This window comes from Semicossyphus pulcher, unplaced genomic scaffold, assembly GCF_022749685.1.
Source record: "Semicossyphus pulcher isolate SPU_LCO1_2020_fin unplaced genomic scaffold, fSemPul1.0.p SCAF_30, whole genome shotgun sequence".
Classification (NCBI taxonomy): Eukaryota; Metazoa; Chordata; class Actinopteri; order Labriformes; family Labridae; genus Semicossyphus; species Semicossyphus pulcher.
In genome coordinates this window covers 2,084,084-2,100,000 of record NW_027211705.1, presented here as the reverse complement: position 1 = coordinate 2,100,000, position 15,917 = coordinate 2,084,084, and the positions used below count along the sequence as shown (strand labels likewise).

Genomic DNA, 15,917 nt, shown 5'->3' with positions numbered 1-15,917 from the left:
GCGGTCTGCACGCCTGATGCCACGTACGATCCTCTTGCTGCTGCTGAGGGATTCTGGGTAAATGCTGATGCCCTTCAGCATGTGGATGAACTTGTAGGGGGGGTCTTCGGCATCACAGTAACGGTCGCCGTGCAGCTTGTAGCGTCCAGAGATGCGCAGGTAACGGCGCTGACAGAAAGACCAGAGCAGAACCAGAACCACCACCACCAGGACCAGAACACCGGCCCCCAGGAAGCCCGCCAGGACCGGGGACATGGCTGAGACACAGAGGGGGGGGGGGGGGGGGGAGGTGTTAGAACAGGAACACACTGAGATTTAACAACCGGACATGTTTATGTGACACACGACTCATATTCTTTGTGACACGTGAAACTGCTTGTTTCTGTCATAACCATGTAACCGTGCTGCGTTCAGGTCACACCTCAGTTTGTGTAACTCACAGTTCGCCTGTAATACCAACATGGAGGACGATGATACACCACAGTGATTCTCTTTAGACAGAATCTAAATCTGTTCAGCAGAGGGGAAATCTCCCACAATGCAACTGGCTGAGGCTGCTGGGGCTACTCAGAGACAAGAGTCAGGGTCCGTGCTGACTCAGGGAGGATGACATCATCCTTTTAACACAGTGACATCACCTTTAAAAACAGAGTGGTGTCGTGTCGGTGATCCTGAGGTGTGTGTGAGGAGGAGGAGGAGGAGGTGGGGGGTAGATTGTGAGAGAAGGGCGGGGTGAAGCAGCAGCAGGAGGAGTCTGTGGAGGTCTTTGTTCGCTGCGTACAGAGGAGCATTGTTGTCCTGATCTAATCTGTCCCATGAGGGGGGCACGCACACACACACACACACACACACGCACACACTGCTCAGGGGTTATTATGGGCTGTGTTTTTGCAGTTAAGGTTGAACTGGCCTGTCTTCTTGTGTCTCTGTGACAGCTGCAGCTCCACCTGCAGCCTCCTCACACAGATAACTCAGCTGGTCATGTTCTACCTGTACAGCACAAACAGTATGCACATCCTGGCTTCATACAGCTTCAGCTGTGCTGTAACACACTAAGACAATGAGCATCACGTTTTGTGCAGCATCACCCAGCTCTTGGTTTTAGCCGAGCTGTAACTGTATTTGATAATTGCAAGAAGCCTGTCACCTGACTGCTGAGCGCTGCATTCACTTGTTAGAAGCAAAGGAAGGTCAGTCCCTTCGGTCCGCAGAGTCCCTTTCACCTTTCATTCATGATGATGACTATATGGACTTTGTTGATGTTGATGACCCCCTGCTCACTGTCAGCACCTGAGGCTGTGTGTCGGCTCTTCCTGACTCCGCCCCCTCCTGTCTCGATCGTTGCATGTGTTGTATAAACTCTCAGATGTGCGTCGCTTTGGACACTTTGTAATTGTCTTTTTTAAAACCCTGAGAACAGTTTTAAAAGAGAGGTCAAAGATCACACACATCTTAAAGAGCGAGCGGCTGATCATAAACTAGCATGCCTCCCATTCTGTCCATCAAACCAACTAGCAAACTAACAGCTTCACTTCCTGTTGTTGTCAGTGTCCGTGCAGACTCCAGCTGATGTCATGTTTTGGAAAGAGCTGAAAGAGCTCGCTGCCTAGCAACACACACACACACACACACACACGCACACGCACGCACGCACACACACACACTCTCTGAGCTGAGTTACATTCAGGACAAACTGACAGAAACACTACGTATCACATAAAGTTTCCTGTCTTTCTATCCTGGGTGAGAGTCAACAGGAAGTCACTTCTGAAACAACTCACTCAGTCGTCACTTTGGAATTTTTTTTCACAATTTCTTAAAGGGCTAGTTTGCCAATTTTCAACCTCATGCTATTATCATCATGCTGTGATGAGGAGCGAATGCCATTATGGTGGAAAAAGAGGAGGCCAGCGAGCTCGCTAAACTACACTTCCACAATGTCGGACGCCGCCTCCGATGTCACGTCTCGTTCAGAATCGTCAGGTTGGAAATGTCGACTGCAGACTGAAGATGTTTCAGACGATCCACCGATCGTTCTCCTCGTGTTTCAGATTCAGGGGCGGCTGTGGCTCAGTGGTAGAGTCGGTCGTCTTTCAATCGGAAGGTCGGAGGTTCGATCCCCAGCTCCCTCAGTCTACATGTCGAAGTGTCCTTGGGCAACACACTGAACCCCGAATTGCTCCCGGTGGCATAGCTAACAGGTATGGGAATGTGATGACTGATTGACAGTTGGGCACTTTACGTAGCAGCCTCTGCCATCATGGGTGAATGTGTGAATGTGACATGTAGTGTAAAAGCAGCTTTGAGTGGTCGCAGAGACTAGAGAAGCGCTTTATAAGTACAGTCCATTTAGCATTCTGTCCCGCTCTGAGCCGTCGCCTGCAGAGAAGCGGTAGTATTTCACTCCAGCGTCTCTCGCTGGGCCGCTCCTTTCAGAGGCACAATGCATGCTGGGTGTTGTAGGAATGTAGAATGGGCGAAACCAAAAGCTGTTTGTACAACTTTCTCCACAGACTGAATGAGATTAAAGCAGAGTGTAGACAAGCTGTGTATTAAACTCTGAATGTGATCGAGAAGTCAGAGAATAAATCAGTTCATTCTGTTTTCTAGCAGCTGGCTGCCTGCAGCCTGCAGCCTGCAGCTGGCTGCCTGCAGCCTGCAGCCTGCAGCCTGAGCTTCAGGTATCTAAGAGGATTTTACCGGTCAGCTGCAGGAGGCTCCGTTATACACTGAGATTTAATGGTTGGAGAATACAGGCAGTTCTTACAGGAAGACAGCAGGTCTGGAATCAGTGGTCAGGCTGACAGGGAGACAAACATGAACAGGTGTGTTGTAGTCTCTGCAGGTGAATCACTGAGTCTCTCCGTCACCTCAACAATAACCACGCTCAGACTCTGCTCCTGCACACTGCACACAGCAACACATACAGATAGATACTAACCTGACCTGACAGTTTCTAACATGAAGCTGTGTCTGTCTGCAGGTGACGGTTTACATCATTAATATCATTCATCTTTATAATGATTAATGAGCGATCGTCACAGTCGTACAGTGACGAGCTGTGATGCTGTCGCACGTCCACAGCTGCTGTTCTGTCCTCACTGACGCCTCCACAGATAGATACATGTTGTGAATTCATCTGTCACACTGACCGTTTAGTTAACATGATTATAATCCATCTTTAGTGCTGACGTGCAGACTGTCTGCTGCTGGAGCTGCATCTGACTGTCTGCTGCATCTGACTGTCTGCTGGAGCTGCATCTGACTGTCTGCTGCTGGAGCTGCATCTGACTGTCTGCTGCATCTGACTGTCTGCTGGAGCTGCATCTGACTGTCTGCTGCTGGAGCTGCATCTGACTGTCTGCTGCTGGAGCTGCATCTGACTGTCTGCTGGAGCTGCATCTGACTGTCTGCTGGAGCTGCATCTGACTGTCTGCTGCATCTGACTGTCTGCTGCATCTGACTGTCTGCTGCATCTGACTGTCTGCTGGAGCTGCATCTGACTGTCTGCTGCATCTGACTGTCTGCTGCTGGAGCTGCATCTGACTGTCTGCTGGAGCTGCATCTGACTGTCTGCTGGAGCTGCATCTGACTGTCTGCTGGAGCTGCATCTGACTGTCTACTGGAGCTGCATCTGACTGTCTGCTGGAGCTGCATCTGACTGTCTGCTGGAGCTGCATCTGACTGTCTACTGGAGCTGCATCTGACTGTCTGCTGGAGCTGCATCTGACTGTCTGCTGGAGCTGCATCTGACTGTCTGCTGGAGCTGCATCTGACTGTCTGCTGGAGCTGCATCTGACTGTCTGCTGCATCTGACTGTCTGCTGCTGGAGCTGCATCTGACTGTCTGCTGGAGCTGCATCTGACTGTCTGCTGGAGCTGCATCTGACTGTCTGCTGGAGCTGCATCTGACTGTCTACTGGAGCTGCATCTGACTGTCTGCTGGAGCTGCATCTGACTGTCTGCTGGAGCTGCATCTGACTGTCTGCTGCTGGAGCTGCATCTGACTGTCTGCTGGAGCTGCATCAGATTCACGGAAGAAGAAACACAGTGTGTATCTGCAGACTGAGCTGTTATTTATCAATATATTTTACAGCCATTAGTTTCCTGTTCCTCCCTCTGTGCTCTGTCTGTGTTTCCTCCTGCAGATCAATAAAGTTTTTATGTTAGTTTAAGAAAATATCTTAAATCTGAGAAAGAAAAAGATTAAACTCCAACACAGATCTTATGTTTATACGTATTTATTGTCACCTTTATTAATTGTGTTTTATGAACATTTTAGTGTTCAAACCTGTATTTTATTATATTAGTATAATAACCTTCTGTAAGTCACTGGTTTCTCTGCAGAGCTGTAACTAATGATATTTATATCTGAGTACTTGATGAAGCTGCTGATGGTACGGGTTTAAACAAAGAGAGACTTCTGACCTTTGTGCTGCTTATGAAACAGAGTCAAAACTCGACCTTTAACCTCAACCTGTAGCTCTTACACTTATTCTATGTATTTTACATTTTAACTTTTGTTAATTTATTACAATTTGCTACACCACTTACAACATGTCGTGTCTTTTTACTTCACTGTATCTTACCCACATGTAAATGATCTAATTCCATTGATTGGGACATTTTAGGGTTCGCGGTCTTTGTGTTATTTTCTGTTGTTTCCTGATTGACTGGATGTTGTTGTGTTGTCTCCTTTAACGAGCTCGTCAGTATTAACAAAGGTGAACAACGTCCACAGAGACGTCGTTAAACACTGTATCATTTAAAATATCAATTTAACACAGATTAAGAGCCAACGATGCGACAGGACTCAAGATTATTGGATATCAAATGATCAGAGACCCTGATATAAACTGTTTACACACGACATAAGGTTATCTCTATATCATGTGACAGCACGTGTGTGTGTGTGTGTGTGTGTGTGTGTGTGTGTGTGTGTGTGTGACAGGTTCATTCAGTAGGATGAAATTGATCAGAGACTGTTTTCCTTTTCAGGCAGATCTATAAAAACATTATCAGCTTGAGTTGGGGATGATTGATTCATCATATATAATCAATCCACTATATAATTAATCGATTTATTGTTTGATCAGTGCAGAGTGTTTACAGCTTCCCATCAATATACAGACATGACGTCACCCCTACCCAGCCCGAGTGGCACGCGCACGCATACTGAGGCCCACGAGAGCGAGGTAGACGGTGCGTAGGAGCACGAGACCGCCCTGTTTGACGCGTCTATCTGGATGATGTTATTTTTTCTGGTTCAGATTCATCACAGCTTTTCGATAACGTGACACTGAACACGCCCTCTGAACTCTGTACTAACCTTCATTTTCAGGAATAAAAGGGGTTAACATGTCATGATATCCATCGATCCCGGCCTCTCTGCGGTGACACAATCCCGGTTAAAGAGATTCAAATATCAATAATGATCATGAGTGTAAATCTGAGAGAAAGAAAATCATCTTATTTTGGGATTTAAACGGAGAAAGGTCGGAATAAAATAAAACAATAACTGGGGGCATCACAACGCTTCATTCACTGGGTGTAGACAACACGTCAGGATGACACAGGACATTTAGGTGTAATAAAGCTGGTAAATAGGTTATGAAACAATGTAAAATCATCATAGAAGCAGACCGAGTCTTTTTGATGAGCTATTTTAACGGTAAACAGCGATGAGATGAAGCAGAACGGGCCTGGCTCTCACCGTAGGCGGGTCCCAGCTCGATCATGTCCGCCATTTTGTGGATGAGGGCAGGATGCGGTGCTGACGGAGCGGGGAGAAGAGCACAGAGATGGAGAAGACACCGACTGACGACCGCCCGCGTTTACTTCACATCCATAGAGAGGCGACGAGCAGGAAATCACCGAAAACAAGCCGTCGATCCGGGGGGTAAAGTCTGCATATGTCCGCTGACGGAGCCGTCGTCCGCTCGGTGGGTCGCTGTCTCTTCGCTGCTCGGCTCGGTGCACAGTGATGCTCGCGCGAGGATGCAGGGAGGCTGCGCGGAGGAGCTCGCGATGAGACTGGACAAAGATCCTCTATTTAAGAGGATGGACAGAAAACATATTAAGTCAGGATGATAATTTCTTATTGTTTCTAGCTTTCTGATCCAGTTAATCGGATCGGTTTTTTGTTTTTTGCTAAGATAGTTCAATACATACAAACATACATACATACATACATATATATATATACACATGTATTTGACGATGATGTGTCCGTTTGTTCTTTCCTTATGGTCTACATATTGTTTTTCTGCACTTGCGCAAATGTCTTTGTGGTGAATAATCCATTTACTGTAGTTGAACATGGTTTTTATTTGTCCTTGAATTAAAAGCTATCTGATGTACTTGGATTACAAATATAAGGAAAACATCAGACCGCGCCAGCTTTGGTTTCCTAAAAAGGCGAGCAGAGTGAGACATCACTCCATCATCCTCTTCAGTAGACTGGTCCTCGCGGGAGTGGAGGCCCCGCCCCCTGTTCTGCGTCACCACAGTGTTAGGTAATCAACAGGAATTGTACTTGTATGTACATAAACTGCTGCAGCTGATAGAGGAAACGATTTGAACAGGAAGTGTATTATTTAGTTATTTAAATTCAGATTGAAGCTGGTTTTAAATTAAAATCTTAACGATTGTTTAATAACTTGAATAACTGTGATGTCTGATCTCTGTCTTCACTGCTCCTTTGCTTCCTCATTGACCTTCTATGAAGCTGCACACCTTCACTCCTCTCTGTCTCTGTCCCTTGTAAGTTTCCACTGCATTAGCACAATTAAATATAAGGACAAATCAACAAAGCACCACCTGTACTGACCCAACCTGTCAGCATGCTAACAGTTAGCTGTCAGTTAGCCAGCAGTCAGCAGATCAGTGGACAGAAACTCTACTTCAGCTCTGTTGGATCTGAACCACTGACTGTATCTAAAGATGGACGACGTGTCTCACCTCCTCTGTTTACAACGGTAAAGCCAAAATTTGAGGCTTTATGACCTATGCTGCAGCCAGCCAGCAGGGGGCAGTAGAGATGTTCATTTTAGGGGCGCTGTCATGTCGGCCATCTTTCTAAACAGACTCTTGCAGCTGTAGAGCACCCTGCTAAAAATGAGTGAGTAAGTAAATACAGCTGTTATATAAGTACGACTAAATGACAAGATAAAGTGACATGTTATCGGTAATAGCAGCAACTTTTTAGAGGGAATTGATAAGACAGTATGCTATGAGGTCTAAGGAAAGTGGCAATAAATACAGTATGGTATATTACAGTTTATATTTAACGTAGTGTGGTTTGGAACACAGATGTAATATAATTATAATATAATATATAATACTGTTTTTACACTGTTATTACTGTTATTACACTGTTTTTTATTCTATTATTACACTGTTATTACACTGTTTTTATACTGTTATTACTGTTATTACACTTTTTTTATACTGTTATTACACTGTTATTACACTGTTTTATACTGTTATTACTGTTATTACACTGTTTTTTATTCTATTATTACACTGTTATTACACTGTTTTTTTATTCTATTATTACACTGTTATTACACTGTTTTTATACTGTTATTACTGTTATTACACTTTTTTTATACTGTTATTACACTGTTTTTATACTGTTATTACACTGTTATTACACTGTTATTACACTGTTTTTATACTGTTATTACACTGTTTCTTATACTGTTATTACACTGTTTTTATACAGTTATTACACTGTTTTTATACTGTTATTACACTGTTTCTTATACTGTTATTACACTGTTTTTATACAGTTATTACACTGTTATTACACTGTGTCTCAGTCTGCTGCTGAAGGAGCTGCTTAAGGCCCCCACAGTCTCATGCAGGGGGTGAGAGGGGTTGGAGATGGAGTCCAGAGGACAGTCCAGGACAGAACTGGCCCTCCTGACCTGTCAGTCTCTTCCTGTCCCTCTCTGTGCTCCCTCCTCCCCAGTAGACCACTGCATAAAAGACTGCAAACACCACTACAGAGTCCTGCACACCCCAAAGGACCTCAGTCTCCTCAGCAGGTGCAGACGACTTTGGCCCTTCTTGTACAGGACGTCTGTGTTGTGTGACCAGTCCAATTTGTTATTGAGGTGAACACCCAGGTGTTTGTATGTTTCCACCCCCTCCACCTTAGCTGCGTAACATAAAGACCCTGAGGCAGACTGAAGACGACAGTCGGGATGAACCTGCTCCCCTCACTGCAGAGACACCCACCCACTCATCTGCTTCTTACCTGGACTCATTCTCACACAGGCGACCACAAATTGTTCTCATACTCTCACATAAGGCTGCATTTTTTTAAGTCCTCCTCCCTCTCACCATCTGCTCACAGAGCTCCTGAATCAAGAGACCTGATTGGTCAGTAGGTGGTGTTCAGTTCAGGTGGATCTCCAACATCACCTGCTCCGAAGCAGGTCAGGTGTTAAGCATCAGTTACCATGGTGATCTACCCAGAAAATCAGTGAACCACCTTCGTCCTTCGTAGCACTGAGAACTCGGAGTTAACCCTGAAGTTACCTCGATAACACACTAAGTCATACTCAGTCACTATATAAACCGTAAATCTGATCCAAGCTGGATCCCTGCTGACATGAGCTGAAACAGCTCCCCTTTCTTTGGACACAAACCGGTTCAAGTCGTTTCCCTGTTTTTCTCTCTGGTCGTCTCCTCCGGGGCAGACCTGCCTTAGCATCTTTTGGTGCTTCTTCTTCTGCTTCTTCTTCTTCTTTTATTTCCGGCAGACTCGGCACGTTGTGTGCATTGCTGCCTCCCACCAGTGTGGAGACGGTAGTCACTCTGACACTTTAATTAGGCCTTATTCTGGGGTATAGACCGGAGTGTTTTCAGGAAGCATATTACTGCATTGGCTCTCTCTTTCTCTCTGAACTCCATCTCCTAGTATTGTTCTCTTTGGTAAGTGCAATGAATAGCTCCCTCCTTCCTCCTGCATAAAGTGGACAGTGTATCACAATGTGAGGGACTCCACAATGATCACAGCAGCCACCGCTGTGTTCCCCCACTGGTGCCAAGCCACTGGCTAGTCCACAGTGTCCCAGTCTCAGTCTTGTCATCTTGATGTCATCTCTCTGTGGGATACTGACTCTGTTCCCAGCACCAGCTGATGGAATAATGTTGTACAGTTTCCTCCCTCTGTTGTCTGAACCCCACTCCTGCTGCCATTCAGCCTTTCACTGATGATGCTGCGACACTCCAGTCTGCCAAAAGACACCTCCATCTCCACCCTATCCCCTCCTACACTTGCCCTAGCAACTCTATCTGCAACCTCATTCCCCTCAACCCCAACATGTGTCGGCATCCACAAGAAACCCACACTACAACCCCCCCTCTCCAGTTTAAAAACGGGCATTAATATTTCCACAACTACGTCAACTACGTCCCTCCTTTGACTTTTTAATGGACAAGTCGACATCCGGCTCCGGCCACAGCCAGTGTGGAATAGGTGGCCAGCATACGGAGGCTGATACTTCCCTTTCATTTAATCCAGTCTCCTCCATCTCCCAACATTCTCTCAGCAACGAGCTTGATGGAAGAGCTGCCCCAAAACTTTTAGATTTAACCTAAACCACCAATTTAAAGCCAATTTTGCACGCCGCAGCTTTAGTGGAGCCTCCCGTTTCCACCAACAGCCACAGAACAGAACCACATCTAACTTACCCAGTGTAGACTGAGCTGCTGAACCATATGCACGGCATCCATCATCACAAACCGTTCTTATCATCAGCATCATGTTCCTATCTGCACCTCAGGATATGAATTTACTTACATTTTACAAACATGTTCTTTGAACGTCAACTTTTCATCCATCAAACACCAAGACACTTAAAGACCCTGACTCTCTCCACAGGCTCCCCCGACACCTCAAGGCCCTGACTGCTGATATTCCTTTTCCTGGGTTGCAAGGTGAGTGTGAGTGCGGGGGTGGACTGAACCATTCAGCGGACAAGGGAGGGGTGAGGGGCCCCAGAGAGAGACTCCACGCTTTTTCTACAGAGACAAAGATTCTGTGTTTATACATTCAGCCAGTTTTCACCGAATCATGTCAGTAATAACTTAGAGAGAAGAGAAAACTATGAACAAAAACTCTGTGGTCCCTTCAGGCCCATGGAGGGCCCTCCCCCCATTAGGGCCCTGGGTGGAAAGGCCCATCCCCCCTAACGGCCATGAGTACAGTGTGTGCAGCCGTGGAGGAGGCAGATGTGAGGCAAAGGCACAAAGAGCTGGTTCAAGGCAGGCTGGAAGCTAAGTGAGGGACAGTGACAGGAACTGTGTGTGTGTGTGTGTGTGTGTGTGTGTGTGTGTGTGTGTGTGTGTGTGTGTGTGATCCTCCACCTTTGCTGTCCTCCACAGCGTGTGCAGCAGTTCCAGTGACAGGACGTCCAGGTGAGGAAAGAGAGCTCCCTCCAGCTGGTTTGTTTCGCTCACTCTTCTGCTCGTATAAAAACATGTGACAGGCGGCCTGAACACTTCCTGTCTGGCTCTGTCCAGAGAGAGGGACACAGATTGAGATGGAGCTGCTGAGTTTGATTTCATATGTGTATAATAGTATAAACAGTGACCTTCAGGTACAAATGAAGTTGAACTTTAGTAACCTCTACCTGTCAGCGTGTGTCATGTTAGGAACATGTGCCTCCTGTCCTGCAGGTTGGAAGTCCTCCCTCATCATGTCAGGCGGCAGCAGGAATGTGGACGATGTGAAGACCTTCCTTCAGTGCTGGGACGGCTTCGACTCACAGCAGACGACGAACTTCTACGGCCGCTGGGCCCAGACTTACGAGCAGGTCAGAGGTCAAAATCTCATCACATCTGATGGAGACTTTAAGTGTACGACTTAATAAACCCCGCTCAGTGCCACGAGCTCTCTCACCCTGATGTCTCTCTGAGCGGTACACATCATGTTTAGAGGGTGTGTAATGATCTGCTTAAAGCCACATTTTGATCATCAACACAGATACAGCTCTGACAACAATTCACCATATTCACATGGCGGCCATCTTTAAAATGTTATTATAAGACTTTAGGCTGCTCCTCTACTCTGTTTCTCAAATCTCCTAAACGTAAGAAATCTGACAAACGTCATCACTCCGTCTTTAACCGATCGATCGTTTGCTGAAATCCAAGCATTGATATTTAATAGCTCATTAGCTGCTAATAGAAAACAGCTAATGTTAGCGTTCTAACGTTCCTAACATAACATTACTCCTCAAAAGTAATTCCTAGCTAACGATGTTAGCATTCAACCATTTTCAAGCTAACATTACAGTTTGATAAAGTTACAAGATACAACAGGAAGGTGTAAACTCTTAGCTAACAGAAAGGTTAGCTGTCATTAGCTAATGGGCGACCATGTGTGACATGTCGTCACGTGTCCCTCCAGGTTTTGGCTCCAGGTGGTCGTTAGCTGATCAGAGGTGAAGCAGTGAAATGATCACAGTTTGTCTGATTCTTAAAGATGATGCAACATGAAAACACGTCTGTAAAAACTTTATCATGTTACATGAACAGGACTCAGAGATGATTAACTACAGGGCTCCACAACTGGTGGTGGATTTCCTGAATGCAAACTTCCCTGGGAGCCGTGAGGACGCTCGGGTTCTGGACGTGGCCTGTGGATCTGGACTGGTCGCCAAACTGGTGAGAAAAACATTTCTTTCTTTAGAGTAAACATCAGGGATTTTTGGATGACAGAACTAAACGATTGTTTTACGTTTAGAAGAAATCTGATTGTACAGTTTAAGTCTCTCAGTCAGTCTTCCTGAACCTCTTATCTGAGCTGTCCTGCTCACCTGTTGATTGTCAGCTTACCTGGTTTGGACTTTGTACCTTTATAAATAATCCCTGAAATGTTTCTGTCTGGCTCCCTGCAGTGAGGTGGTTCCCTGCTGCCTCTCACTCACCTGTCTGGCTCTCCTCAGACACAGAGTCAGTGTTCACGCTTCCTCTCTTCTTGTGTGTACAGATGTCTGAGCTGGGCTTCAGGCACTTTGTGGGAGTGGACGGCAGTGAAGGCATGCTGGAACTAGCTGCTAAGACCGGCCTGTACCAGTACCTCAGTCTGGCCTTACTGGGAACACAACCACTGCCTGCACAGACTGGTACACCACACACACACACACACACACACACACTTCATACACACTCTGACCTCTCACATCGGACACATCCAATGAAGTGACTGGCGAGGTCTCAAATGCACGACTGAACACGGAGTGGTCAGGTAAAAAGGCAGGCAGAGTATTTAGTCATCAGACTTAAATAGAATAAGAATAAAAAACATGTTAATCATGCAAAATATGTACAACAGGTGTGATTAAAAACTGTGCAGGTGTGCAGGATATTAGTGAGTGCATAAACATTAAAACTAGTGCAGTGTACAGACAGTATAGAAGTCCAGTGTGCGGTGTGTTACCTGCTGTGTCACCTTAACATTAGATACTTGGGAAGTTTCAAATTGATGGTTTCCATAACAAGCATTTTGGTTCATTAATGAATCTTTCTTCAACAGCTGTAGATCACTGAACGAGTTAAAGACAGGTGAGAGAGAACACAGAAACCATGTGATGAAGCAAGGCCTGCATGAGGAGGTGTACCGGACACCAGGAAAACATTTCAGTTCTCCAGCTTCTTCCACAGGAAACCGTGCCCATAAAAGGCTCAGACACCCCCTCCTCTGTTAGAGACACAAGGTCAAGCTTGGAGGAGGTCATAGAGTCAGAGATTAGACGTGACTTATTGCACTGGGACCTGATGTTAAACACAGCTAGCTTTAGGTTTGTTGGAGCAGGGGCTAGGATACGAGGTCACCCTTTATCTAATCTTTACCTTGAAACTGGAGTTATTGTACTCGTGAGGAATGTTCTCACCCCGGGCCTCAGGCCACTCAGGGACAGGTTTGGTGTAGCAGCAGCAGACACTGATAGCAGATGCCCTGGTACTGTTCAAGGACTTAGAAGCCAATAGTCTGGGTGTGGGCTGAGGCGGTGGCCCAATTTGGGGGTTGAGGAGGGAGGGACAGGACACCTGGAGGGCTTTGGGGGTCCCGTTAGCCTGGGGGATGTTGGTAGTTGAAGTAAGGGTGATAACAATACCCGTGACCTGGCAATGCTGCGGGTGTGGATCATTTTAATCCCAGACTTCATCAAGTCCTCCATGTGGCTGGGGAATTTAAGAGGTGAGGCAGGGGAGGGAATAGATACTAGAGATCTGACGAGAGCGAGGATCCATGCATGTTTAGGTGGCGCCCTTTCCTTTGAAGAGGTCGTCACGTTCCCAGGACAGGTTGAAGTTATCAATGAAGTTTATTCTTGAGACTCACAGGCATTCGACAGCCACGTACATCAGTGAGAGCAGGCGGCTGAATGTGTTCATCCTTCTGTCAGTAGTTGGGAGCGGCCCGCTGATGAATGACTGTATGTGCAGCTGATCGAGTGTCTCAGAAAGTTTAGACACATCTTGTTTTAAGAGTTCTGTTTCCTGGCGTCAGCTGCTCCCACATGCACAATCATTTGCTTGACTCGTGGGGGGTTCGACAGGAGAGCAGTGTAGTCATATCAGTGACCATGGCACTCAGCTGCATGTGACGATCCTTTGATTGTTTATCTCTCTCCTTCACCTCTGGCACAGATTCTCCGTCCCTGTTCGCCTCGGCCTCCATCTGTGTGCCACGCTTAACGTCACATTTCTTTTGTGAGGTTGGTTTTAGTCCCTGTTTCTCATTCATAACAGTGCTGCTCATTCACACTGAGCTCAGACAGCAGTTGTGTACGGCAGGTCACATCGCTGTGTCCCACACACCTCCAGGTTGACCTCTGGTCCTATGATTAGTGGTATTTTCAGTGTTCTGGTTAGCCCCAGACTTAGCTAACGTACACACTGGTTGCTATGGGGAGTCTCATGAAGGTGAAAAAAATCTTCACCTGGAGTACGGCAACCTCCTGTATTTGTCGTGGTGAATCAGTCGGACAGATGTCTTTGCTGTGTCTGTGTTACTTTAGGTATCAGCAAAACAATGTGAGCAATGCAGAGAGCAAGCAGCAAAGCGTGTACACTGTGAGAAAGCAGGAAGCAAAGGTTCTCATGCAGGACGACACGACGGAGAGAATCATCACTAATGTTCACCTGTTCTTGACTGAAGTATCCTGGGACAAGGGTTAGGGTCCGCCTCCTGTCAGACTAGTCCATCATAGTTTCTTTCTGTGTTGACCTCCAGCAGGTGGACAGCTCCACCTGGTGGATTGTGAACACATGAGTTTGGTGTTGTTGGGACTCGATCAGCCTTTCAGACAGAGCACCCTCACGCCTCCTCCCCCTCCTCCTCTCTGCTTTCAGGTGTGTTTGATGTGGTGTTAATCGTTGGGGCCTTACGTCACGAGCATGTTCCCGTCAGCGTCATCAGGGAGCTCTGGCAAGCCACCAAACCAGGTAGGCCGCACCTGAGCATGAACGGAGGTTGTATAACCGAGCAGAATAATGAATGAATGATTACCCTTCATGTGTGCCACTGACGTACCTGTTTGATGTTGATGGAAGAGAAGAAGCACACAGGTTTTTATGCGCAGGTTCAGTCCCCAACATCTCGTCTGTGCGCTCTGTTTCAGTTGAACGATGAGCTCGTGTTGAGCGCAGGCTTTGTTTTGTCGGTCAAATGAACCCTCACAACGACAGAGGGGTCCTGGCCTGCACAGCGGAGCCGCTGTTTGCTCCACTGTCTGCTGTGCTGAAAATGTGTGTTTAACAAAGAGTCAAACACGCAGATGATGAACTGTTACACGTGATAACTGCTCCGTCTGAAATCATGTCTGCATTTCCTTTCTGGTGTAAACACTGACGCTGGCATTAATCTGATCGGATGTTTTGTATTGATGGTTGATTTAATTCGCCCCGGGATGAGATGCACCATACTGGACTTTTTGCTGATATGTCAGGCGCACGTTTTTATCCACCTGATCAAGAGTCCCCTGTCGTGGAGATCGTGCCTGCTCTTACTGTCGTGCTGTCAGGTTAGCATGTAATGCATTCTGTCTCGGTCATGGCTTGGTATTTGATTTAATCCTGTTCTTGTTGCTAAGTTTGTGTTTCTTCGGTGTTTCATTGTTGCAATCATTTCCTGTTTGGCTTTGTCACCTGGTCTCCCGTGTTGATCCACTTCCTGCCTTTGTGTGTTTCCCGCTCGCTCAGCTGCTCACTTGATCATCTTGTTGTTACTCGTGATTTCTTTTGTTTCTCTGTATTTTTGGACTTTGTAGGTTTTTTGTTCACATTGTTTGTTGCATTTTAAAGTAAATATGTCTGCATATGTCTGTCCTCTCCCCTTTTGGCAGGTAATAAGATCATAACAGAGCTTTTTAAAATGTGCACATTCACTGAGCAATATAAGAAAAGTTCTTAAACTGAGACTGTGTCCAACCTGCCATATTTGTCTGTCTGTAACATCACGGAGCGTTTAGGCAGAATGAAGAAGTGTTTTATGACGTTATGTCGATGTGTCATGTTCAAGCCATAATCCGCAGACACCGATAGCACATTGATAATATCGTGGATCCGACCCACAGGGATTGTAAGCTTCACTGAACTCTAATATAACCTCTTTGAGTCTCTCAGAGGAGATGATGTGGATAATTACACCTGTCCTTTCCTCCAGGCGGCTACGTCTGCATGTCGAGAGTGGACCCAAAGTCTGAGCCTGGAGACAAATACAAGACGTCTATGGAGCGAGAGCTGCAGCTGATGGAGGAGGAGGCTCTGTGGACTCGTGTAGCGACAGGAGAGATGAACAATTACATGATGGATATTTCCAAAATCTACAAAGAAAAGGAGAATGAGCAGTACCTGGCTGGGACCATGTACCTGTACAGGAAGTCCCTTAATTAG

General features: G+C 46.3%; 2 protein-coding genes across 2 annotated transcripts in view; one reads left to right on the top strand and one right to left on the bottom strand.

Moving 5' to 3' along the window:
• LOC138606723 (synaptotagmin-11-like) overlaps nucleotides 1-5,965 on the bottom strand; it is a 12,478-nt gene extending 6,513 nt beyond the window's left edge. Inside the window, exons 1-2 of the mRNA XM_069679152.1 lie at nucleotides 5,713-5,965; nucleotides 1-257 (exon numbers count right to left, since the gene is read on the bottom strand). The exon at nucleotides 1-257 is cut by the window's left edge and continues 678 nt beyond it. Of these exons, the coding sequence (XP_069535253.1) occupies nucleotides 1-257; nucleotides 5,713-5,746 (291 nt within the window). The 5' untranslated portion in view covers nucleotides 5,747-5,965. The remainder of the gene's footprint in view (nucleotides 258-5,712) is intronic.
• A 1,921-nt stretch (nucleotides 5,966-7,886) lies between these two features.
• On the top strand, nucleotides 7,887-15,917 carry LOC138606696 (methyltransferase-like protein 27). The gene is made up of 7 exons (XM_069679119.1): nucleotides 7,887-8,050; nucleotides 9,895-9,950; nucleotides 10,692-10,828; nucleotides 11,553-11,681; nucleotides 12,007-12,142; nucleotides 14,376-14,468; nucleotides 15,688-15,917. The coding sequence occupies exons 1-7, from the start codon at nucleotides 7,887-7,889 to the stop codon at nucleotides 15,915-15,917; spliced, it is 945 nt and encodes a 314-aa protein (XP_069535220.1).

Coding starts and splice junctions, on each gene's coding strand:
- LOC138606696 (XM_069679119.1), top strand. CDS start 7,887: ATGGAGTCCAGAGGACAGTCCAGGACAGAACTGGCCCTCCTGACCTGT. Junction 10,829..11,552: donor GGGCCCAGACTTACGAGCAG/GTCAGAGGTCAA, acceptor TTACATGAACAG/GACTCAGAGATGATTAACTA. Junction 11,682..12,006: donor CTGGACTGGTCGCCAAACTG/GTGAGAAAAACA, acceptor TTGTGTGTACAG/ATGTCTGAGCTGGGCTTCAG.